General features: G+C 37.2%; 1 protein-coding gene across 1 annotated transcript in view; it reads left to right on the top strand.

Annotated features, from left to right (window-relative positions):
- Nucleotides 1–25532, top strand: part of LOC117400116 (importin-11) — a 180769-nt gene that overhangs the window by 35226 nt on the left and 120011 nt on the right. The window contains exons 9-16 of the mRNA XM_058990140.1: nucleotides 1308–1378; nucleotides 4297–4489; nucleotides 5295–5447; nucleotides 7163–7206; nucleotides 8232–8322; nucleotides 9343–9390; nucleotides 9873–9978; nucleotides 15005–15131. Coding sequence (XP_058846123.1) covers nucleotides 1308–1378; nucleotides 4297–4489; nucleotides 5295–5447; nucleotides 7163–7206; nucleotides 8232–8322; nucleotides 9343–9390; nucleotides 9873–9978; nucleotides 15005–15131 — 833 coding nt within the window. The remainder of the gene's footprint in view (nucleotides 1–1307; nucleotides 1379–4296; nucleotides 4490–5294; nucleotides 5448–7162; nucleotides 7207–8231; nucleotides 8323–9342; nucleotides 9391–9872; nucleotides 9979–15004; nucleotides 15132–25532) is intronic.

Genomic DNA, 25532 nt, shown 5'->3' with positions numbered 1-25532 from the left:
TCTACATTCTAATTGTGCAGAGAATACTGCTGCTGCCTCTGACTTTAAACATTACATTTAAAATGTTTAACATGTTGAATACATATGGAATTTTCTATACACAAACTCTAAACAATACTGGTTCGATAAACACCAATGGGGAATATGTTGGATGCCCTTGTTGATTTTAGAGTAGAGTTAAAGCCAATCAATGTGCCGTTCCCCTTGCACAGCCCCGGTTCCACTGGGGATGTTTTGTTTTTTTATATAGGGACCAATGAATTTGCAAACTGCATTATTAATATTTAATGTAATTTTTTAATAATCGATTTATAAAACAGAGTGTTAGAATGCTGCATGCTGATTGTCCTTCAGTGTTCCAAGCCATTACAATATCCAGCACAATGTCATGATTAGGAACTACTTCGGAACAAAGGCAAATCACTGTACCTGTGCTTAACCACGTACCACTGAGCCACGCAAAATCTAAGAAAACTCCTGTCAAAATACCTGCTGTCATGGAAGATACTGAAGACATCAAGGTGTCTTTTCATATCTACCAGTTTATATTAATTTGCAATACGAACCAGTTTGCTATTTTAAACAAGATGCTGTTCTGGTATGTTATTTTTAGTACATACCAGTCATAATCTGTAACGTTGATCGGCTTGTTGTCAGATATTCAGTTTGATTTTTCCTCCTTTTACTTGGTGTCAGTTGTCGTTTTGTGAAACTGACTCTTCCTTAATTTTTAACTGGATATTTTTAGACAGTATATACATTACTACATGCATCCGACTCTATTCTTTCTTCACTGTCTCTTCTCCTTTACTACTGTGCAATCACTCTCTTTGCAAGTACAAAAATGTAACATTGACGTGCTAGAAAAAACTTGAAATGAAATTAGTATCACAAAACAAACAAAATGGGCGTTAAATGCTTTAAATGACTGGCTTTCTGAAAATAAATATACAAATATAGTGAAAAACATCTAAGCAAGGTTTTTATAGTTAGTTAAAGTCTTTATCAAAAAAAATGTATTGCATTTACTGACACAAAAAAAAAAAACTTTTTTACTTAAATATTATTTTAAGTTCATAGGGAATATTTTCTGTTGTAAAAGGTTACACCTTTAAAATGTTAATAAACCTTTAGAAACTATAGATTTCTCCTTTGTGGCTAACAGCGCACCAAGAAGTGACAATATCCAGCACAATCCATGCCCTCTCGTGCCTTATTGCTTTAATTATATTCTCTGTTTTCAACCAGGCTTTGGTGCAGAAAGTTGGTGTATATAACATTAACCTATTTTTTTTTCTTTCCTATAGGCAGACAAGTTGGCCCAGACAGCAACTGCAGAGAAAAGCTAGAGAAGACCATTTTACTATATACAAAAGTTGTAAGTGACCAGCAAAATAAATAAATAAATAATGCAGTACAGCAAATGCTTACCATACATGTAATAAAGCATTTCTCTGCTTATCTTAACCGTATTAGACTTCCTGTAGCAATGCACAATTTCTCCATCTGTCCATGATTCGTGTTTGATTTAGTTAATCGAGTCAAGCCTTATGGTTTTTTAGGATTATGTTGAGTGATTTAAAACAGACAGTATTGTAATACATCAACTCTTCAAAATTACAAATAACAGTGATTTATGGTTTCTCGTGCATTTTGACCTGAAGTAAATGTGATGGGATGAAAAATAATCATTTTCTACTGTTGGAATGGTGTGGTGTGGTGTGGTGTGGTGTGGTGTGGTGTGGTGTGGTGTGGTGGGGAAGGAATGCGCTTTTGAAAGTAATATCTCACTGTTGAAACAACTTTACTGTTTGTCAGAGTTTAATGCTCTCAGTAGCGTGCACTAGACATTATAAACACCCTGAGCTCCATGGTAGGATTAGAAAATGTGACAAATTAATCCTTTCCCAGTTTTAAACTGGATTTTGCGGTCATCATTTTACCGTTATCGTGTTTTAGTTTATAAATGTTTCCTTTCTGGGGTATTTTAAGGTAGCTTAATGGTAGATTAAAATAATCAATAGAAGCAGTTCAAAAGATCACATTGGATGTGTTGCTTCATAGCCTACAGCGTTTTAGGAAGGACATTAACTTACTGTCAACTTTTGGAGAGAGAGAGCGAGAGAGAGAGAGAGAGTGTCAAAAGTTTACATACCCAACCTTTAGTGGTCAACACTATCTGGAATAGAGATTTATCTATTGAAATCTGCTGGGAAACTATTTGGGGTAATCTAAGCTCTGCTTCAAAAAATCCAAACCATCAGCTGATTTCATTTTAATGATCTTCATAGAACTTGTTTAACTCCTTCTAGATGCTACCAAATGAAACTTATCCCTACCCCTGCATGTGCATACTGTCCCCTAGATACCGTTGGCTCCTTTTTACATATGGTTTGGGACTGTCCTGTTGCTGTGTTTTGGGATCGTGTCTTTTCAACTTTGTCCACTGTTCCTGAGAAGAATATCCCTTGCTCTGCTAAGATATTTTTACTGAATGATGACTCATCCCTCGATCTATCATTGCAGCAGAAACAGATCTGGTTGGGTGGTCTCACAGCAGCTAAAAAAGTTATTTGTTGGTAACCTCTGCATTCTCTCCCCTACTGTCAATGGCTGATAGCTAATAGCAGTAAACAATAACAATGTTAATGAAGCAATACAGCGGCGTGTATTGCTTGTTTATAATCCGTGGGTTTGCCTCGAAATAACAGTCCTGTTTCAGTTCACCCACATATAACACAAACACCAGTCCACAGTGCGTGCTCTAGTGCTCGTGGTGAATGCAGTTCTTTAGTGACAACAAAAGTGCAGTGTTGTTGGTCTGGGTTTAGTGCTTGCCTTTGGCGACAGCTCCAGATCGTGTTAGCCGTCCAAATAATTACAAACAGTATTTTTAATGACAAACAAAAACAAACAAAACTCACAGCACAGGTTCTCCTTCTGGTCATTTAAAATAACCATTCACAAAGGAACAGATCGCATCACTACGTCCCCTTTTTATAACGTCACCCATGACCCCTTGGTCAACGAGCGCATCCACTCCTCCAATCCATGGATGCCACGCCATTTTCCGTCCTGGTCATTCAGTTTGTATATCGTAGTTCTTCCCCCTTTCTAGATGTCTGACTTCCACCTAACCCTGGGAATAAACTGTCGTGCCATTTAGTCCAGGGTATTCTGTTCCCTGTATGCAGCTGGCTCGCAGGTCGGGAGGGAGATCTAACATCAAGAATCATTTGATTTCTGTCACACATACCTACTGTCAAGCATGGAAGTGGTAATATCCTTCTATGGGGCTGTTTTTCCTCAAATGGCACAGGAAATGTAGTTCCAATACATGGTAAAATGGATTCCATAGCGTACCAAAAGATATTGGCTAATCATTGGAAACCTTCCGCTGCAAAACTTTGGTTTAAATGGCAATTGGACATTCCAACACAACAACGATCCAAAGCACACATCAAAATCTACTTCAGAATGGTTAAAGAAGAATAAAATCAAGGTTCTGGAATGGCCTAGTCAAAGTCATGATCCAAATCCGACCTGAGTATCTTTTGGTATGAGTTGAAGAAGGCTGTGCACAAGAGAAGTCCTCGGAATTTGAATGAACTGGAACAACTTTGTGTTGAAGAATGGTCAGAAATCATTAAAGAATCATGCCAAAAGCTCATTTGATAAATATCCTAATTGTTTAAAATAGGTTATTATTGCCAAAGATGCCTCAACTAGCTATTCATTTCATTTTCCTTGGCCGGGTATGAATACTTTTGAATTGGCATTCTTGGAGTTTTGCAAAAAAATTGCTGAAATAAATAATCTATTATTCTTGTAACTTTTTTCCTCATCCACAATTTTTTTTTCTTTAAATGCTTTTCTTCCTAATGGAATTGATATATACTATGAATGAATGGATTTTGTACATTTTTACAATATACACTTATTTATAAAAACAACTTTTCATGAAAAATGTAATGTCTGCTGTACATTTCTAAATGCATGTGTGTATTTAAGCATATTTATATGGTAGTAGTTCTAACAATCTGTTTGGCAACCTTGCTGACCACCATCTGGTATTGGTTCCTTGTTTTGCTCCTAGATGGCTCAGTAGTTTTCTGTTTTATTCAGGTGGTGTTGCTTTTATTGGCAACTTAACATACAGGGTGATTAGAAAGTAAGTTTACCACATCAACAGACTATATCATTGATGTGGTAAACTTACTTTCTAATCCCCCTGTACATATAGTACAGAGGTGGAGGTTACCAAATAATCTCTTGTTTCTTTTTTCTGGAATGCAGCTTTTAGACTTTTTGGAGTATCACCCATACCCTTTCACCTCCCTGATTCAACGTTCTCTGGAGTTTGCTGTCAGCTATGTGTTCACGGAGGCTGGCACGGGAATTACATTTGAGCGGTTCATAGTCCAGTGCTTGAACCTCATTAAGATGATTGTGAAAAATGATGCCTACAAGCCTGCAAAGAACATTGAAGGTACCTTTTAAGGCAGAACCATGCATTGATTTGCTTCGATTTACCCTCTCTGGCTGATACATTCTTGTTTTTCTCAGGCTTTGTTTTAAAGTCAGCTTATCAGGATGCATCTACAGTTAATTGGTACATTGGAAAGCAATTTCTTGACTTGGTACACAAGTGGTGATGCTTCCAAATAGCATCTTTGCTTTAAATAGTGTTTATTTCTTCTTGCATTAGTACTTCCTGCTGTCATTTTGAAAGAAAATTGACTCCAGAGATTGATGTGTTGGTGAAAAAAAACATTTTACATAGCATTGGACTAAGGTGGTCTTATTTGAATAATAGTTATATTGCTTTAACAATATTGGTGCATGCATGCAGAAAGACAATTGCTACTTCAAAAGAGTACAGCATTGAAGCTTTACAATATATACATCTTCCTGCAACTCTTAAGTGTTGAACTGTTTTTTTGTGACCGTATTTGATTAAATTCTGTTATGCTGTCTGCCTTTTTAATTTTGATTTATATTCGCTGGATCTAAATGGCAGCTGATCTAAATATCACAGCTGTTTGAAATCATTAATAAATGGCCTGGTTATGGAAAAAAACAACACTAAAAAAGATTGATCTGCACTCTAGTATGTTTGTCTTTTTAATAATTTAGATAATTCTACATCTTCTAAATTTTGAAATACATTGTTACACAATTGGAGAAGCTGTGATTTATGTGGGTATGATTCCATCAACTTTTTATTCTTATAGTTTTGTCTTTTTTGTTAAGTTGTGCTAATCTGTCCATTAAAATGGTGTTCCTTTTTTCAGATAGCAAGCCAGAAACTCTTGAAGCTCACAAGATAAAAACAGCATTCTTCACCTACCCAACGCTGACTGAGATTTGTAGAAGACTGGTGTCTCACTTCTTCTTGTTAACAGAAGAGGAGCTCACAATGTGGGAGGAGGACCCTGAAAGTTTCGGTAAACAATTACACAATTGAAGCAAAATTTACAGGTGCCAGCAATTGCAGCAATCAAGCCCCTAGTAAATGTCATCTGAATTGATCAGACTTGTTACAGGATGTATTCAACCAGAAGTACGACTCGTCTGGCCCTGTTGATTTAAAGTGGTCATCACACCAGATGATTCAATCATAGCTGGTGGTATCTGGGGTCCCCTTTGAAAGCCCAATATCTATGTGACCTGAGATCCAACAACTTTAGCTGGTATAGCGAGAGTGCAGAAGGGTTATGCATCGAAGCATAATGCTTTTGTGCATTGAGCCGAAGCACTGGCTTTGCAAGTGGCATTATGATGTTTGCTTCTCACCATAGGGAGCTATACTGTGAGCATTAGGACCAATCATGCACCAAGGCCCCAAATGGTTGTGAGACACAAATAATATACAGTATCTGTCTTTTCTGCCATGAGCTGCAGCATTCAAAGACAGACCCCAGAGCAGATTGACAATTTTCAAAAATCTATTGAACCCTCCTGAATCTTTTTATAAACTAGTTTAAAGACCAAGCAAAATTAAATGTCACCGTCTGTTTTTACAGGTGTCTTACAGCTTGTGAGGCACAATAGTGTGTAGGGAGAAGTGAGCAACTTCTTAAGCATTGCCTCTTTAGTGGTTGAGCTGCGATTCTTAGTTGTGATTTCCAGACTTCTTTACCAACTTGTTCTCGTTGGGTCGCATTGAGTCCTAACTGTGTTACTTTACTTTAATTGTAGTTTCTTTCACGGTTTATACCTTTGAATTTTTTTTTACTTAAAACATAAACAGGTAAATCAATTTGGCTAATGTCTTTTGAATAAGTGAAACATTAACTATAAAAATGCCTGCTTTTTGCAAAACCTTAATAAAACACGCTGTGTTGTGTGGATTGCTTGCTTAAAAGGCCTCAGCAAACTTACATGCCATACAATAAGGGTTAACATAAGGCCCCTTTTGAGAGACAAAATCAGTTTCAGAAAAGCGTTGCAGTTAGTCATGAATTAGTGAAGAAGAATATGGCTTAATATAAGACTATAGTTAATCCAAAACGTTGTTTTATTGGTCTTTTCATTGTGCTTTTCTGAGGAAAGGTGTCTTATTGGGGAGAAGTAGTTATGAAATGCCTTGTATAGCAGTGCAGTATCCATAAGAGTTTGTTTCACTTATGTAGTAAATGGATATTATATATTCTCTGTTTTTGTTGGCCTTCTAGATGTTTATTGTTTTTTTTTTTTTTTTTTTTTTAGCTTTGTAGGGAAAGTCAAGAAAACAGTTGTAAAGCTTGATTTTCAATATTACAGATACAGCAGCAAAGTACATTCCAGTCAGTAGCTGGTGCTGTGGCACTGCTGCAATAAGTAATTCAGGAGATCCACACAGTTCACACCATATTTCTGTAAGTTTTCTGTAAGCATGTGTCGGTAGATGACAATGCGTTAGCATTGCAAAAGGTAAACATAACCTTTAACCTGGCATAGCTCTGCTACGTTGCATTTTGTGATTCGTCGTCCTGAAACTGTCTATTAACAAAAGGACTTGCGTTTTGAATTGCACAGATTAAGAAAATGTTTCTGTATGCAAAATAAAGGGCACCTTACTGCTAAGTACAGTAAATCCTCTGTTATGATTTTTTTTTTTAGTACCAGGTGGTGTGTGTAAAATTATGACTATCATCTGGATTTCTGTTTTCTTCTTTAGCAGTGGAAGAGACAGGTGGGGACTCCTGGAAGTATAGTCTTAGGGTAAGTTAAAATTCTATCTATCTATCTATCTATCTATCTATCTATCTATCTATCTATCATATATCATATATCTATCTATCTATCTATCATATATATATATAAAATAAATAAATAAATAAACAGTTTGTAGCTAGTTTACAGCTGGGTGGTACTGAAACTGCCACCTATAGGCTGAAGAGAATACCTTTTAACTGAAGGTGTGTTGATAAAATTTGGCAGGACAGGTAGTGATTCATAACACAGCCAACATAGGTATGGCCCGGCATGTAGGTGAAAATCTACATGCCGGTCAAGTTTTGCTGGAATCCTTTCCCAGGTTTGCCAGTTCCCAAAAATACCTACTCGTATTACAAAATGTGTGAAAAAAAAAAATCAAATAAATAATAATTATATATATATATATATATATATTAGATACAGTGCCTTGCAAAAGTAGGGCAGCAGTGTGGAGTAGTGGTTAGGGTTCTGGACTCTTGACTGGAGGGTCGTGGGTTCAATCCCTGGTAGGGGACACTGCTGCTGTACCCTTGAGCAAGGTACTTTTACCTAGATTTCTCCAGTAAAAACGCAACTATAAAATGGGTAATTGTATGTAAAAATAATGTGATATCTTGTAACAATTGTAAGTCGCCCTGGATAAGGGTGTCTGCTAATAAATAAATAATAATAATAATAATTCAGACCCCTGACCAATTCTCTCATATTGCTGAATTACAAATGGTACATTGAAATTTCGTTCTGTTTGATATTTCAGTTTTTTCTTTTTTTTTAAATATTTCCCAACATAAAACCAATGTCACCTTACAATAATTGATTTTGAGTTTCAGTGTTTTAAAATAAAATATCAAAACAGAACGAAATTTCAATGTACCATTTGTAATTCAGTAATATGAGAGAATTGGTCAGGGGTCTGAATACTTTTGCAAGGCACTTATATATATATATATATATATATAAGATTAATTTATATTTGGATTACTTTTGAGGTAAAGCTTTATTCATATATATTTTTTTTGTCTTTACAGCCTAGTACAGAAGTTCTGTTTTTGGACATTTTCCACAATTATAGTCAGACGCTGACTCCTGTTCTTTTAGAGATGGTTCAAAATTTGCATGGTAAGTTTGTATTTATTTTTTTAATTTGTATTTAATGGATGCCTGTTGCGTTGATGTTGAAAACAGGAATGAAAAAGCACACTTTTTTGTATGGATGTGTTCACCTGGCTTTACAAAATAAAAAATTAAACAAATGGAGTAATAAACAAAGCTGATATGCACATACCCTCAAATGTTATGTTCCTCTCCAGTTAAAAAGTAGCTCTCAAATAATTGCCTTTTTTATTCTTATGGTTTGCTTTCTTAGAAAAATGGTCATTGACATTTGGAAGAATACATTTTTTAATGGAAAATGTTTTGATTAACTTATCGCAACCAATTAGGTTTATAATTGCATTTATTCAAAGCCACTGACTCTTGGAAATTGTTAGAATAGAAGAGATGAGTAATGTGCAGGATTAATGAGAAGGGGAATTTGGACTCAACTCTACTAAGTTTTTATTTTGCTTCCTATTTTGTTTTTTATACCATTTTATAGATAGATCAGCATACACTTTGGGACCAATTCTGATACTTCCAAATAAAAACAGGCGCTAAATATCTGCAAACTGAAATGTGTACTTCCGAAGGGTACAAATAAGACTTTAACCTGGTCAGTGTCATTGTTAATCTCAGGCTGTATCAGTGATACAGACCAATCCATTGTGTAGAGTAAACCGATTCTGCCCATCTCCTCCCATGCGGATTCTATTGCTTCCAATGTGTAATTTATGTTCCAAATTGACCAAGGGACTACATCTTTGATCTCTAATGAGGTTTTGGAGTATGCCTTCATAAAATTACAACTTAATTTAAAAATACAAATTGGATGCTTTGAGTTTATAAAAGGAAGATATTACAGAAATAGGGACTTCTGCTTGGTCACTTTTAAAGAAGGAAGATAATAATCCACTTCATATTTCAGGGCTGTATGTGAAATATTACATTTTTGAGCACTTAAAATGAAACCTTAACCTTTTTCATAACACTAAACGGAACTCTGTGTCTCTGGTGTAATCTCTATTTTATTGTCCGTTCCAGGACCGACTAATGTGGAGGATTCTGCTCATCTGCTGATCAAAGATGCTGGTACGGTTTATTGTATTTTATGATCATACATGTTTTTAATTGGTGTGTGCGCAAGATTTATTTGTTTATTTTTTGGTATGTGGATGTCGGTTGTGGCATTTATTTTTTTATTTATATTCTTTTTCTTAAAGTTGCAATTTTAAAAAAAAGTTATCTGTTGGTTTTGTCTCTTCTGAGGCCTTTTATACATTTAGGGTTTTTAAAGTGTTTTTATGGTCACTTGTTATGGTAAATCATATACACTTTATAATTACCCTACCAGATTAGCTCTTGTTATAGCCTCCCGCCAATTTCACCAGAATCCATTTTATGACCTTGAAGGCATTAATAAGATTATCTGGTATTTCTCTCAACTATTGTTTTGTTTGTAGTTTTCATTTTCATCACAACAGTCTAATCAGATTATAGTCATGCAGGGAGATTTTAAGTAAATGCAATTTAATTTATTTAATAATTCTGTTAATGTAAAATTTCCCCATCAGTTTATAATGCAGTGGGACTGGCAGCTTATGAACTGTTTGACAATGTGGACTTCGATCAGTGGTTCAAGAACCAGCTTTTGGCTGAACTTCATGTCAGTCATAATAGGTAACAAACTAAACTGTTTAATTTGCTTTAATTTGTTTAATTATTTTGGCATGGATTAATCCCTAGAAGTCATACTTTAGTGTTTTACCTACTCAGACTGTTTGCTTACTAAATGTCTTGTCTTGTTTGCGTCCTTCTATAAAAACTGGCTTATGAATTTCTCCCAGGAGAAAGAAAATAACCTAACATCTTGTTCAGCGGTATGTATTTATGAAGGTTTAGTTTTCAGATTGTCCTATGAATTGTGGAAGTCTCCTGTTACCAGGGTTAGAAACGAACATTCGCCCGAGGTGAATTAAAACTGATGAGGACAAGTTGATGTCTGTGTCTCAGAAGTCCTGTGGGCGAGTGCTTTAAAAAAAAAAATGTGTACAGATATACTGCCAAGTTCGTAGGCTTGCGTTTACAAAATACAGGAAAAGTATGTTTTCCAACAGGGTATAGCAGTGGTGAACAAACATTTATTCATAATGCTTACAAAACAGTCTCTCAGAACTGAAACCTTCCTTCATCTCCCTTTGTCATGCTGAATGTTGCATTATTTTGGGATATGTGTCAGCGTTTCATTGAATTTTATCAGTGTGATTTACTTTTGCTATTAATTTATTCATCGCCGTGGTTTAACTGTGACTTTCGGTATAAACAAAATGTAATTTTTAGACATCAAAACAGTGTAAACACGTCCATTTCCACACGTTACGTGGTGGGGGGGGGGAAGGAAGGACATTCATTTCTGGTAAATCCCACTTGCATTAGACACACATCAGTGTACTGTACAGTAAGTATGCTGGCTTCTAGATCGAACTCTGCTGAAATGTGTTTTGCATTTTATAACTGCATTGTTTTGGACACCAGAGTAGAAAGTAGTAAATATGAATAGGTTATAGGTTATAACTTAAAGCGCTGCTTGCATCAAAGTTTAAATGTGAAAGGCACTGGGAGATGTATAATTTCTCATTACCATCTCTTCAGCTCAGGCGGATAAGCATCAAAGAGTAAATGAATTGTCACCTCCTAAGAGCTTCAGTATTGGCTTCTCTAAATATACTGAAAGGAGTGTGCGGGAAATGACAGCAGCTGTCGTAATAGAGGGACAGAAAGCAAATGGCATTCGTATTGGAACCGTTCATCATTGATACTGATCTTGTCACAATAGTTATTTGCAACCATATTCTGAAGTTTCTTTTTATTCACATTTTTGGATGGTCCTGTTATCAGATTTATGCTAAATACTTTTCAGAATAAGAAAGGAAATCTATGCATTTCATAAGACCGTTGGCATATCTCTTGTGAATTGTTTACCTGTTTGACTTCTGCAAGGCTGTCTAATGGTGTTAGTTTGTTTTAATATTTTAAATATTGCTGACCAGGTTTCTATTAACTGCATTGGATTTTAAACTTTGGCAGTGATGTGGGATCAATGTTGTTCATGGGTAGTAGCTGTATTTGTGGTTTTGAAAAATCATATCACACATTTACCCATATGACTTTCTCTGGCAACCAAGGTTAGCTCGAGCAACAACCGCATTGTCCTGTTTTCAACACCTAGCCGACACCAATGCTCAAAAAACTGTTATTAGTCAACAAGAACATTTTAAACACTTTTAAAGAAACCAAATTTGACTTGGCTCTGGTAAAATCGTATCTAAATGAGATCGGAGGGCACAGAAATCCAGAAGAAATACTGGTGTCCAAGCTTGATGCACACCTTGCAAATTTAATTTTCTGCATAACGAAAAAAGACGTTGTTATGTATGAACCTGTCACTCTGTGTTGTGGGCAGAGCTGCGTCAGCCCGCTGTTGTCGAAGCTTACTCTCTCCTTGTGCTGCTGTTTCCTGTTAGCAGCATTGCTTTCCCCAGAGGCTTTTCTCAAACTAAGGCTAGAGATTGATGCCTAACAGACCTGGGATAAATAGTTATAAATATGGTTTGTGAAAAGTAACTTATTTGAAAATAATTAAATACATATCGCAGAAAATAACTATTATTTGAAAATAATTAAATACAAATTGTAAATAATTGAAAATAATTAAATACAGATTGTAATATGTAACTGTAACATACAGCAGCCTAATTATTGTCCTGCATTCTAAGCAGATTAAGCCTTTTCCTTGTTAACCACTCAATTATCTTTTGGAAACTGCTGTATTTCAATTAGATTTAATTTGATCAATTAATTGAAATATTTGATTATTTTATTTCAGTGGGTAAATATTTGAAAACAATGAAATATCTTTAACCACTGGTTTAATGTCCTGTTTTGAAGTTATTCAATTGAATATGTTTAGCATTTTCCTCTTTAGAAATCCTCCTCAACCACCATGTGGTAATTGCAAGACTTGGTACATAATTATACATTTAGGGTAATAATTAGGTTTTAGTTTTTGATTATTCATTAACTATATTGAATAGTTGAAGATATATACTTATTATTATATATTTTTTTCAAATAACTTGAAAATATTTAAATATTTTTAAATAGTATTTGTTTTCTGCCAAAAACTTTAAATATTTTAAATAATATTTGACTTTGTGCAATTTAATATTTAATATTAAAAAATATCAAATACAACTATATTTAGGTCTGCTGCCTAATAGAGCAAAAAGTCCTTGAGCTAAGTGCCTTGGCAAACCAAGGTGTTGGATTTATTTCGGTCAAATGTGTGAACGTGATTATGCATCTTACTAATATCGCAAACGCAGCATGTCACATAAGCAATAAGAATTGTCCTTCAGGGATCATTCTTAATAAAAACTACTCAGATCTCTCAAAGCGTTTTATATACCCACTAAAACTATATACAGGCTTGTAGAGCGTGTTTAGAGTAATTGGCTCTTTTTTTAATTGATCTTCTTGGGTAGGCAAACCTGTCCTGTACTTTTGTATACCCACTGTGTAAAACTTTTTATTTTTTAATATTTGTTTTTTTAAGAAGTCCTGTTATGGAGGATTATCTAATATTTCCCACCACCTCGGTGAAGCTAGTATTTATCTGTAATTTTTTCAGTACAAATAAGGCAAATTAAATGCATTTTTATACAAGCGCTGCGTTGTTGTATTACAATTGGAGTAGGACAACATCCACCCTTGTGTCTCTACTACTTTGATCTGTGGCTAGATCACAGAGACGCATTCAGATTGTAGTTTTGTAAACTTGAGTACCAGCTGCCCTTGGGAAGTTTAGTTGTCTTTCATGTACTGTACTGTAGATCGGTTTGCAGTACTTTCTGTGATGGCTAGAAAAACTTATTGTTACTTGCTTTCATTTATCTATGGTTTTATTTTACCTACGCTGATGTCCGGTGGTATTCTGATCCTGTGCTATATTTTATGATTTTGTGTAGATTTCACAAAGAACATAAACCAGCTGATACAAACCAATGTGATATTGTAAATCAATTTTGTTGTTGGTAATTGGGTATATGTGAATCAACTGGGAAGAAAAGAGAAAAGGTAAGTGCTGTATGTTAGTAACATGTATCTCCACAGGTGTAAATACAAACTTCGACCTTTGTATAATGAGAAAAAAGTGGTCTAGATCACCATGACCTACATCCTTTGTATGTAATGTATATGTAATAATTACGAGTAGTTAAATTAATCAAACCCGCCAGATTTTATTTCCATTTAATATGTGCTTTATTCCTGCACAGAGGACTCTCTCTATTATGACCAGTGACAGAGTAAAATGGTCTTAATGGAGATCCGGTCATGATAGAGGGAGATCTGCAGACTGATTTCAAATTGAAAGGGGCGAACTGAAAGAGGTTATGATGGTATGTAGTGCTGGTCATTGGGAGGGGGTCTGCTGTACTACAAACCTGCAGATAAGGTATTTTTATACAACTAATTTATACAAGAAAGAAATTATATATACAATCAATATGTTCTTCGCTTCAGGTTTATTAAAATGTACAGTTAAATTTATGCCAGGAAAAACATGTTAAAAAAGAATCTTTGAGTACAGGAACTGGAGAACTGTAGCAGGGATCCTCAGCTTGACAAGCCACACTATTCTGCCATCCATCACCCTTCAAAGAAAATAAATACATATGTGAACAGCATTAAAATAAATATGTACGTGAAGAGCATGATGAGCTTATCACCAGGCAGACTTTGTAATGAACGGTAGAAACAAGTGTTGCTTGCATGAAATAAAACGCAAAATTATTGAATAATAGTTTTAAGATATATCCAGTTAGGCATCATTGAGTATAACGTTTCCCTAAAATGATGTCATTTTTATCCTGGGGCGAGCCCTGGTGGTGGCCTATTTTTTACAAATGTATGTACAACAGTTTATCGGACTGTCTACGCAGCATGCTTACAACACCGATATCGGGAGTTTTGTTTCAAGCAAATGCTTTCTTGTTTATCTTTGAATATTTCTGTGGGTGGGTGGGCTGACTTACTTTAAGCGCTAACAGTAGATAAAGTGTATTCCCTGCAGTAGACTTGTGTTTAGATTGAAGATGTGTTGGCAGACAAAGCTGAAATCCCTCTCATCATCCACTAAAATATATTTTCGCATTAAGTGACCAAATGATATGGTCCAGTGTTCTGAGATGCAAAATGGGATTAGCCTTTGACAGCATTTTTTTTTACTTTTTTCTCAATACGTTGAACCTAAGAAGGAAAGACATATGAAGCCTAGTCCATAAAGCATTACCTTTAGGGAATTGGATCGAATCGGGGATGTCGAGGTGTTTAGTGAGCAAGTAGTCAATGTGAATGAGTTAATATGGACAATAAATGCCCAAACAAGTCACATCCTTCGTAAATGAATAACATTTCCAGGTACCACTATCCCTGTGATACAAACCTTTCCATATTCTAATTCCAAGATTTTTAATAAGCTAGCAGTCTGAGTGGAGTGAAACAACCAATGCCCCTCCCCCAGTTCTCAATTTATGTATCCCTTCCAGTACAGATAAATATATGCTTTTTTCCTATTACAAATAATTCTGTCCAATTAATTTTGCTCTTTGTCCTTTTTTTATTATTCTACTTCATCAATGTGCAGTTACAAGCTTATCCGGCGCAGGGTGATATGGCTGATTGGACAATGGATTTCTGTGAAATTCAAGTCTGAATTACGACCCTTGTTGTATGAGGCCATCCTTAATCTGATGCAGGATCCTGATCTGGTGGTATGTAGAAACATTTTGAAGTCATTTTATCTAATTGTTCCTTTTTTTTTTCATTAGACCAACAGTTGACCATATGAATGTGATGAACTAATCTTTTTCAGGTTGCAAAAAAATATCACAAGATGCATACATTTGAATGCAAGACATTATGCTGTACTGTGCATGGATTTTGTGTACCATTTTTCCACAATCGTGAGCAAATTTGAAGACTGCAGACAGATTTAAGCATTATCTTCAAGCTCCTTCTCAACAATCTTTAACAACAAAATGTTGTTCTTGTTAAAGTATTTATTTCTAATGTAATAGGACTGGTCTTCTTTTTATCTGTAGACAGTGAAGCTGGTGCACACATAAAAACAGTATTGTTGTTGCTTGTAATTAAAAGTAACATATACCTCTATGTTGTTCATTAGTTGTGATTTTTGTAGATAAATGTTGGTTTTAGGTCAAAAATATTTTGGTCATCTTTTTAATACTAATCTGTTAGGAAGATGAAGGTAAAAACTGACCTTCACTCTGGAGCTAACAATTGATAGTGTGCCGGTATATCCTCCTGTCATCTTGAATTTAGATTGAAGATATTCTAGCTGTCAAAGCTGAAATCCAACTCTTATCGTCCGCTGATACATCATTTACTGTATAATTGACCAGATTATAGGGTATAGTGTTCAGAGGCCCCAGATGGAATTAACTTTTCTGAAAGCATTAGAACTTTATCAAGATGTTAAGCCTTCCATTTAAAGTCTTAAACATTCCATTATGGATTCTGAAATGAATCACTAGCTCTGGGAGTTACAGAATATAGGTATGATTTACATCCTTGAGGATTTGTTAGTTTGCCCTTGACCTTTTATTACTGTCAGGTAGCCATCTTGTACAGTAGGTTTTTCATGTCTGTATACCTGAAGCTCGCTCAATGAATGAAAGCACTTGTGTTTTAACATGGGGACACATTTATAGTTTTAAATGGTACCGCAATCATATTTAAGTCATACCTTGATCTGATTTAAATAGTTCACTGGTTTAATTGTGTGTACTTTTAAAGATTGCAAGTGTCGCATAATAAGATCAATAAGAGTAATTGTTTCTTTGTTAACTTTTTCAGCAATCATGCCATTTAATCTTAAAATGCAGGTGCTTCCTGACTTTCACGTAATGGGTGGATGTGTTTTGCAAATAGAAGATTAGATTTGCCAACATTTTAATTTGACCAGATCAGGCTTGTTAGGAGAATACATCTGCTTAGAGAGGCTGGGCTGGAGTATCCCCAGGCTTTCCCAGGACCAGTGCTAAGCCGTGCCTGTTCCTAATCAGCAATCATTTATGCACTTGGCAGTAGAGAATTAGTGATAATTTCCAATTTCCAGCCCTGCAAAAGCAGCTGCATCTCTGCTTGTTCTGCTTTCTCTGTCTGGTTGGCAAAGCAAGACCGACTCGCAGCCTTCTGATGAGGAATGTACTGCTTGTTTGAGCCACGACACCTGTTTACCATTGCCAAAGGAATTACTGATGCATATTGTATTATATTGCCTTTACAAATACAAATTACCGACAATTTCTACCTTGTTTACAGCTTTAGATTTTATTACAGATCATAACCTTGACATTTTATGTTTAACTGAAACATGGCTCAGTGCTGATGATAGCATTTCCACGATAGAGGCTTCTCCTCCAAATTATTATACTTTTTTTTGCAGAAGGCACACTCTGGCAGTGGGTGGTGGACTTACCACTATTTGTCACACAAATTACAATATTAAACAATAAAATAATGAATATTATTCTTCATTGTTAAATATGCAATTGCCTGTTCTTATTGTAGTCATATACCGTCCCATCTAAATTTAATCTTTTCTGACAGAATTTGCCAATTTCCTGTCATCGCTTTCTGCTATGCACAGTAGGGTCCTTTTACTTGGAGATTTTAATATACATGTTGATCCTAAATCTGGAATTTCTAAGGCTTTTAGATTCTCTTGATTGCACTCAGCATGTTGCAGGGCCTACACACAATCATGGTCATACATTACGTTTAGTAATTTCTCATGGCTTAGATGTTTAAAAATTGTCAACATTAGATCCTACTATATCTGATCTTCTGGCTATTCTTGTTGAGATTAAGTTGCCTTTACAGACTAAGAGTGCAGTGCATTACATTAAAACTTGCAAAATAAATTCATCAACTGCATCCAGGGTTTTTGATATACTGGCTTGCTTGCTTGTAGTTTTATATCGGTTTTGTATGACAACAAATGGAAGCATTCATATTGAGTTAACTGATGTGTCTGCAGAATCTGTGTTTTGTTATAAATGGAGGATTTCCGCAGTGACTAAATGATCTTGTAATTACTTTGTGAACTTTTTACTGTCTAAATTGGGTATATTACCGCATACACCAGAATCTGTATTCATTTTCACTACAGTACATCTTTTTCATCAAGAAGAAAACTTCCAACATAGCTACTTTATCTTTAGATGAGGTGTCGGTTTAATTTGCTTGCTGTTTTTAGTCAATGCACTTTGACCCAGTTAGCAGGGCAGACCGACAGGGAAACAATTAATTACATTTGCAAATACTGTATTGCCTCAATACGGCTTTTCATTGAAAACCTTGTTTTACATTTACTTGGTAATTTGTGGGCTTCCCACTCTGATTTTGAGTGGGATGAAAATTAGCTTGTATCTTGCACAGCATTTACTATGTAGTTAAATGAGAATTATTAAACAGTTTAAGCTAATCTTAATGTGACCTGATTTCCATGTGACCCAAACGATCTGATACAAGCCATTAGACAGCTACAAAGGCATTTTAGATGGCTATATCACATCAATATCAAAGTATTATACATATCAAAGTTACAGCACTTGCATGGCGATACCAGATATTCAATGACTTGTCTGTCAAACTTACAGGTATTGTTGGTTTCTGTAGATGTTAAATAAAGGCAGGTCTGGTTCCTGAGATAAAGAATACTTTGTGAGCTGAGTGCCATGACCAACCCCAGCTCTAAAAGCTTTGATCAGTTGATCATAGACAACATGACTTGCCTATTGCTTCTGACATTTCCTGTGGCAGGGCACTAAAATCTACCTGCATCAATACTTTTGGGAGATTATATATATATATATATATATATATATATATATATATATATCTATATATATATATATACACAGTGCCTTGCAAAAGTATTCAGACCCCTGACCAATTCTCTCATATTACTGAATTACAAATGGTACATTGAAATTTCGTTCTGTTTTGATATTTGATTTTAAAACACTGAAACACTTTATTTTTCTTAAAAATATTTCCCAACATAAACCAATGTCACCTTACAATAACTGATTTTGAGTTTCAGTGTTTTAAAATAAAATATCAAACAGAACGAAATTTCAATGTACCATTTGTAATTCAGTAATATGAGAGAATTGGTCAGGGATCTGAATACTTTTGCAAGGCACTGTGTGTGTGTGTGTGTGTGTGTGTGTGTGTGTGTGTATATATATGTATGTATATGTATGTGTGTGTGTATATATATATATATATATATATATATATATATATATATATATATATATATATATATATATATATATATATATATATATATATATATACACACAATAATATTACTTATTAGATCTTCTAATGTTAAGTATAATATACATGATGGCGTGAAATATACAGTACTGTGCAAAAGATTTAGGCAGGTGTGAAAAAATGCTGTAAAGTAAGAATGCTTTCAAAAATAGACATGTTAATAGTTTATATTTATCAATTAACTAAATGCAAAGTGAGTGAACAGAAGAAAAATCTACATCAAATCAATATTTGGTGTGACCACCCTTTGCCTTCAAAACAGCATCAATTCTTCTAGGTACACTTGCACACAGTTTTTGAAGGAACTCTGCAGGTAGGTTGGCCCAAACATCTTGGAGAACTAACCACAGTTCTTCTGTGGATTTAGGCAGCCTCAGTTGCTTCTCTCTCTTCATGTAATCCCAGACAGACTCGATGATGTTGAGATCAGGGCTCTGTGGGGGCCATACCATCACTTCCAGGACTCCTTGTTCTTCTTTACGCTGAAGATAGTTCTTAATGACTTTCGCTATATGTTTGGAGTCGTTGTCATGCTGCAGCATAAATTTGGGGCCAATCAGATGCCTCCCTGATGGTATTGCATGATGGATAAGTATCTACCTGTACTTCTCAGCATTGAGGAGACCATTAATTCTGACAAAATCCCCAACTCCATTTGCAGAAATGCAGCCCCAAACTTGCAAGGAACCTCCACCATGCTTCACTGTTGCCTGCAGACACTCATTCGTTTACCGCTCTCCAGCCCTTCGGCGAACAAACTGCCTTCTGCTACAGCCAAATATTTCAAATTTTGACTCATCAGTCCAGAGCACCTGCTGCCATTTTTCTGTACCCCAGTTCCTGTGTTTTCGTGCATAGTTGAGTCGCTTGGCCTTGTTTCCACGTCGGAGGTATGGCTTTTTGGCCGCAAGTCTTCCATGAAGGCCACTTCTGACCAGACTTCTCCGGACAGTAGATGGGTGTACCAGGGTCCCACTGTTTTCTGCCAATTCTGAGCTGATGGCACTGCTGGACATCTTCCGGTTGCGAAGGGAAGTAAGCATGATGTGTCTTTCATCTGCTGCAGTAAGTTTCCTTGGCCGACCACTGCGTCTACGGGCCTCAACGTTGCCCGTTTCATTGTGCTTCTTCAAAAGAGCTTGGACAGCACATCTGGAAACCCCTGTCTGCCTTGAAATTTCTGCCTGGGAGAGACCTTGCTGATGAAGTAGAACTACCTTGTGTCTTGTTGCTGTGCTCAGTCTTGCCATGGTGTATGACTTTTGACAGTAAACTGTCTTCAGCAACCTCACCTTGTTAGCTGAGTTTGGCTGTTTCTCACCCAGTTTTATTCCTCCTACACAGCTGTTTCTGTTTCAGTTAATGATTGTGTTTCAACCTACATATTGAATTGATGATCATTAGCACCTGTTTGGTATAATTGTTTAATCATACACCTGACTATATGCCTACAAAATCCCTGACTTTGTGCAAGTGTACCTAGAAGAATTGATGCTGTTTTGAAGGCAAAGGGTGGTCACACCAAATATGGATTTGATTTAGATTTTTCTTCTGTTCACTCACTTTGCATTTAGTTAATTGATTAAATATAATCTATTAACATGTCTATTTTTGAAAGCATTCTTACTTTACAGCATTTTTTCACACCTGCCTAAAACTTTTGCACAGTACTGTATATATGTACACTTGTAGTCAAAAGTTTACATAAATTTATAATTTCTAGAAATTTCTCAAACAAATTATTTTATGAAATCTTTTGTAGCAAAAGTTTTGCTTTTGTGGATGAGGAAAAAGTTACAAGAAATAGATGTCTACAGTTATTTATTTCAGCAATTCTTTTGCATAATTCCAAAAATGCAAATTCAAAGGTATTCATACCCTTTGATGCTATTATAGTATTGTCTACAAGGTTCTACAAAATTCAATCTGATAATGCAGAACCTAATTCATAGAAAAGTCTAGAAAATGCTGGATTGCAGGTGAACATTCTTAGAGAGTTTAAAAGGGTTAGGCATAGGATGATTGCTGTCATTACCAATAAGTCAATATGAAAAAAAAGTAAAGAGCTATCTGAAGACCTTAGGCAGAAAATTATTTATTGTCAAAGCTGGAGAAGGATGCAAGATGATTTCCAAGCATTTGAGTATCCAAATTTCAACTATTCTTTCTATTATCAAGAAGTACAAGACTCATGGTACTGTTACAACACTCCCTCAGTCTAGAAGAAAGAAGGTTCTTTCACCAAGAACAAGTAGAAGAATTGTGAGGAAGGTTAATAATCTAAGATTGACTGCAAAAGGTATTTAAAGTGAATTTGCTGCGAGTGGGACTGGGGTTTCCATTTCAACCATAGGTTGAGTATTGCATGGTGACGGTCTCAATGGTCCATGGAAAAACCCACTCTTAGGAAAACGTCACAAGGACAATCGCTTGAAGTTTGCAAAACGGCATTTGAATGATGGATATGGGTTCTGGTCAAAGGTTTTGTGGAGTGATGAAAAAAAATCGAACTATTTGGTCACACTGATTGTTACATTTGGAGAAAGTCTGGTGAGGCATACAAAAAAAAGAACACCATACCTACTGTCAAGCATAGAAGTGTTAGTATCCTTATATGGCACTGTTTTACCATGAGTGTTTTGTTTGCTTGTAGTGTCTATACTTGTTTGTTCTTGTTAGACGGCTAATGCGATCCAGAGCCATCGCTTAAGGCCAGCACCTAACCCAGACAACACTTCATCATTGTGCACAAATAAATTGTATTTCACCACTTGCATGTTAGTACTCACTGTGGACTTGTGATCGTGTGTGTGTGTCTTGTGTGTGTTTGATACTGTGTTTATTATTTCATCATTTGTCTTTCAAGATAATACATCTTCCCCAGTGAAAAAAAGAATCCATGAACAGTGTTATAGTTTAAGTTTTCCACTGGCCCTATTTGTTCAACCTAGTGTATGGTGGCATACTCTAATTCTGACCTTTCTGATGCTTAGTCTCTTGGAGAGAGTCAGGCAGTGGAATGTCATACTGATGACTGCATTGAGTTAAGATGCTTTAAATAAAGATGACAAGTTCCTAAGGGCCAGTTTGGTTAAAACTTCTGCTGAAGTATTCCCCAACATGAGAACTTCTGTGGAAAGGGTGCATTTATCAAAATCAAAATTATCATTTGGTCTGCTGTATATCTCTGCCACAGGGGCAATATCTATCGTTTCTACTACTTCTTAAAAATAGAGAGAATAATTGTGCTTATCTTCTAGCAATATCAAATCCAACAAACAAGATTATTATATAATTAAATAATCTGAACATGCATGTATCTTGCATATTATAATACTGCATCAAGGTTTTTGCACCAAAGTGCTGTGAATCTCTCAGTGTAATGCATTCTACACCCACACATTTATGTTTTAAATTCCTGTTTTAAATATATTGCTACTGAATTTTCACAGAATAGCCCCCTGGGTGTTCATGGCCAGATTCTGTAGGATTAGTTCTTAACAGAAAGCAAAGGGTTCTGTCTTCCACTCAGTCTCACACCTAAATACCTCCACTGCATGGCAGTGTTAAAACAATGTTACATTTGGAGTACATATTGTATCAGATGTTGGCACAACTCTTAACCAATAAGAGCCTGAGAGCACACCTTTTCTCCCAATTGCTTTTCATCTATGTTTGTGGCTCATTGTGTTTTGTGATTGCCACTTCATATCATCATAAAAGAAAATATTTTGTATAACTTTGGCTGTCAGTTCTGTGCTGCTATAAATATGCAGTGTTTGTTTTAAAATTAGTTTGTTGCACAAATAAGACAGCATTTGGCAACATCGAAATCTTTTTATACTCTTTTCAGGCTTTTTGAATGTACAGTAGGCCTATGTTTTAAATTGTTTAGACAGAAATTTGAGGAGTGATTTGTATACTGTACATTGCATTGCTTGCTTCTTGCATCATGATTGGGTTTTATCCCTGCGACACATGTAAGGCCAGTCTGCCTGTTGAAGACAAGCACGGCAGATGCTTTTTCTACCTGGGGCCAGAGCACACCAAGGAGGCACAGGTGAACCACAGTTTCTGTGAGTTTTGTGCACATTTTAAGCGCATGCTGGAGAAACATCTCTCCCGCAGCTCTACTGAGCGTTCTGCATCCTTACTCTTGCACAGCGCTCTTCCCCATCACCCTCTGTTACAGAGGTGGCTGCGTCCTCACCTCATGGCTGTGCCAAGGGAGACTGGATGACGCACCCGGGAAAGTAGCCCATGCAGGGAACCGTCTTCATGGTCTTCCTCATTTTCCTCTGCCTCTCCTCCTCCCCCCCGAGGAAGAAACAATCAGCGGACTCAGAGCAGATGGGAAAAGCTCTGGCAGCTGTTTCCCACCAAGGAACTGTTCTCGCAGAATTACTGCGGGAATGTTCGGCACTGCCTGCTCCGCCTATCCCCTAGAGGGCTACGGAGGCGGGCGAGCATGAGCTGCCATTCCCGTCTGAGGATGTGGAGTCTGACAGCGCATCCCCAGCAGTTAAGCTCTCCCTGTCAGCAGAGCTTCTGCCGCTGATAAAAAAAAAAAGGGCCACTGCAGTTTACGGAAGATTGAAACGAGGCAGTCCGTCTTCGATGATGTGCCTACCATCTCTCCCGTGTCCCCCCCAGTGCACTCAGATTTTCTTTTTGAAATCCAATCTTCCTTTGATCACCTGGCAACAGCTCCTGGTGTTTCCAGGTCAATGGACACCCTATATAGGGTACATAATGCGGAGAAGCTGGGCATGGCCCAATTTCCGCCGGTGGAGGCTTCTATTGGTCCAGGCACCTAATTTAACGCTCCTGTTGAAGGACGCTATCTGCCCCAACAAGCAGTGCTGGGTCACTGAGGTGATCCTCAAGCGTGCTTATTCAACCAGTGTGTTCGCAGCAAGGCTGGGCAATTATAATAGCATCCTGGTAGCCTACCAGTGCCATTTACTGAGGCCCCTTTCTGATGGCCCACAACAGGATGAGCTGCGTCTGGTTAACAAGAACCTGCTTTGTGTGTTGTGGGACCCGCTGGCAATAAATGTCTTGGCACAGCAGTGGCCGAGGCAACTGTTATACGCCATCCCACTGCTTGCCCTGCTCCCGCAGTGTCTGGAGAAAATCAGGCAGGACCGGGCCAAGGTGGTCTTAGTAGCCCTTTATTGGTCCAGGAGACTCTCTGGTTTTTCAACTCTGATGCAGATCCTGAGCAGCCAGCTCAGTCAGGCACTGGGGACCTTATGGTATCCCGACCCATCGAGCCTGCAGCTCTGGGTCTGGCCCCTGAACGGCTGCATTTGAGCCGTCTGGGGCTTTTTGATAGGGTCATTGACACTCTGCAGAATGCCAGAGCACCGTCCACACGTTCCCAGTACGGGTACAAGTAGGGTTTTTTTTTGTTGTTTTTTTTTCAGATGTGGTGTCTGCCTCGTGGGTTTGACCCCACGACCTGTCCCATGGCAGTTATACTGCGATTTTTGCAGGGCCTTTTTGACGAGGGGAAATACCCCTCCACGTTTAAAGGTCTATGTGGCAGCTAGTTCAGCTTGCCCTGTCAAAATTTGACTAACTTCTTGGCGGGGCAATTTTAGAAAGGCGGCCGAGGCGACAAAACCCCTATGAAGGACATTGTTCCTTGCTGGCGGTTAAACGTGGTACTTAACCCTTTGCAGTCCATTTATTAAGTGCGCGTCAGGCGCGTCAGGTCCAATTTATTTTCACACGCGCAGTTAATTTTAGACGCGCTGTTTAAAATGTATTTTTTTCCACAGTCAAACGGGTTTAAATGGCCCTGCATATCAACAAAGCACTCACTAGGCTTCTCCAGCCCCGCCACACCCTTTCTTTCGCTATCGCTTTCATCTATGTAAGAAATAAATAATAATAAAAATAATAGTCGTACATACCGATCAATCATCTCCGGATCACTCGTTTTATCACCAAACTCCTCAATATTATTATTATTATTATTATTTATTTCTTAGCAGACGCCCTTATCCAGGGCGACTTACAATCGCAAGCAAATACAAATACATTCAAGTGTTACAATATAAGTCATACAATAAAAACAAGAAATACAATAATTCTCAAGTGTGACAAACCACAATTCAATAATACAGCAGATAATAGTGAAAGTTACATCAGGATATGATTAAATAGTGATAGTTACATCAGGATATGATTAAGTACAAAATACTACAGTTTAAACACTTGGCAGATTACAATATTCTGAAGTACAGGATTAAATGCAGTAAAATAGGCGGCAGATAAGAGCAAAGTAGAGCATATTTAAATGAAGGGTGATAGTGTCCCAGGATACAACAGAGGAGTTCTACAGGTGCTGTTTGAAGAGGTGAGTCTTAAGGAGGCGCCGGAATGTGGTCAGGGACTGGGCAGTCCTGACATCTGTAGGAAGGTCGTTCCACCACTGCGGAGCAAGGGTGGAGAAGGAGCGGGCTCGGGAGGCAGGGGAGCGTAGCGGAGGTGGAGCCAGTCTTCTAGTGCAGGCGGAGCGGAGAGGTCGAGTGGGGGTGTAAGGAGAGATGAGGGTCTGGAGGTAGCTGGGTGCAGTCTGATCAAGGCATCTGTAGGCTAGTACAAGAGTCTTGAACTGGATGCGAGCGGTGATCGGGAGCCAGTGGAGCGAGCGGAGTAGTGGAGTAGCGTGGGCGAAGCGAGGTAGAGAGAACACCAGGCGAGCGGCAGAGTTCTGGATGAGCTGGAGCGGACGGGTGGCGGACGCAGGGAGGCCAGCCAGGAGGGAGTTGCAGTAGTCTAGGCGGGAG

This window comes from Acipenser ruthenus, chromosome 2 (genome assembly GCF_902713425.1).
Source record: "Acipenser ruthenus chromosome 2, fAciRut3.2 maternal haplotype, whole genome shotgun sequence".
Taxonomy (NCBI): domain Eukaryota; kingdom Metazoa; phylum Chordata; class Actinopteri; order Acipenseriformes; family Acipenseridae; genus Acipenser; species Acipenser ruthenus.
The sequence above is the reverse complement of the archived record's forward strand: the minus strand, read 5'-3'. Positions and strand labels throughout refer to the sequence as shown.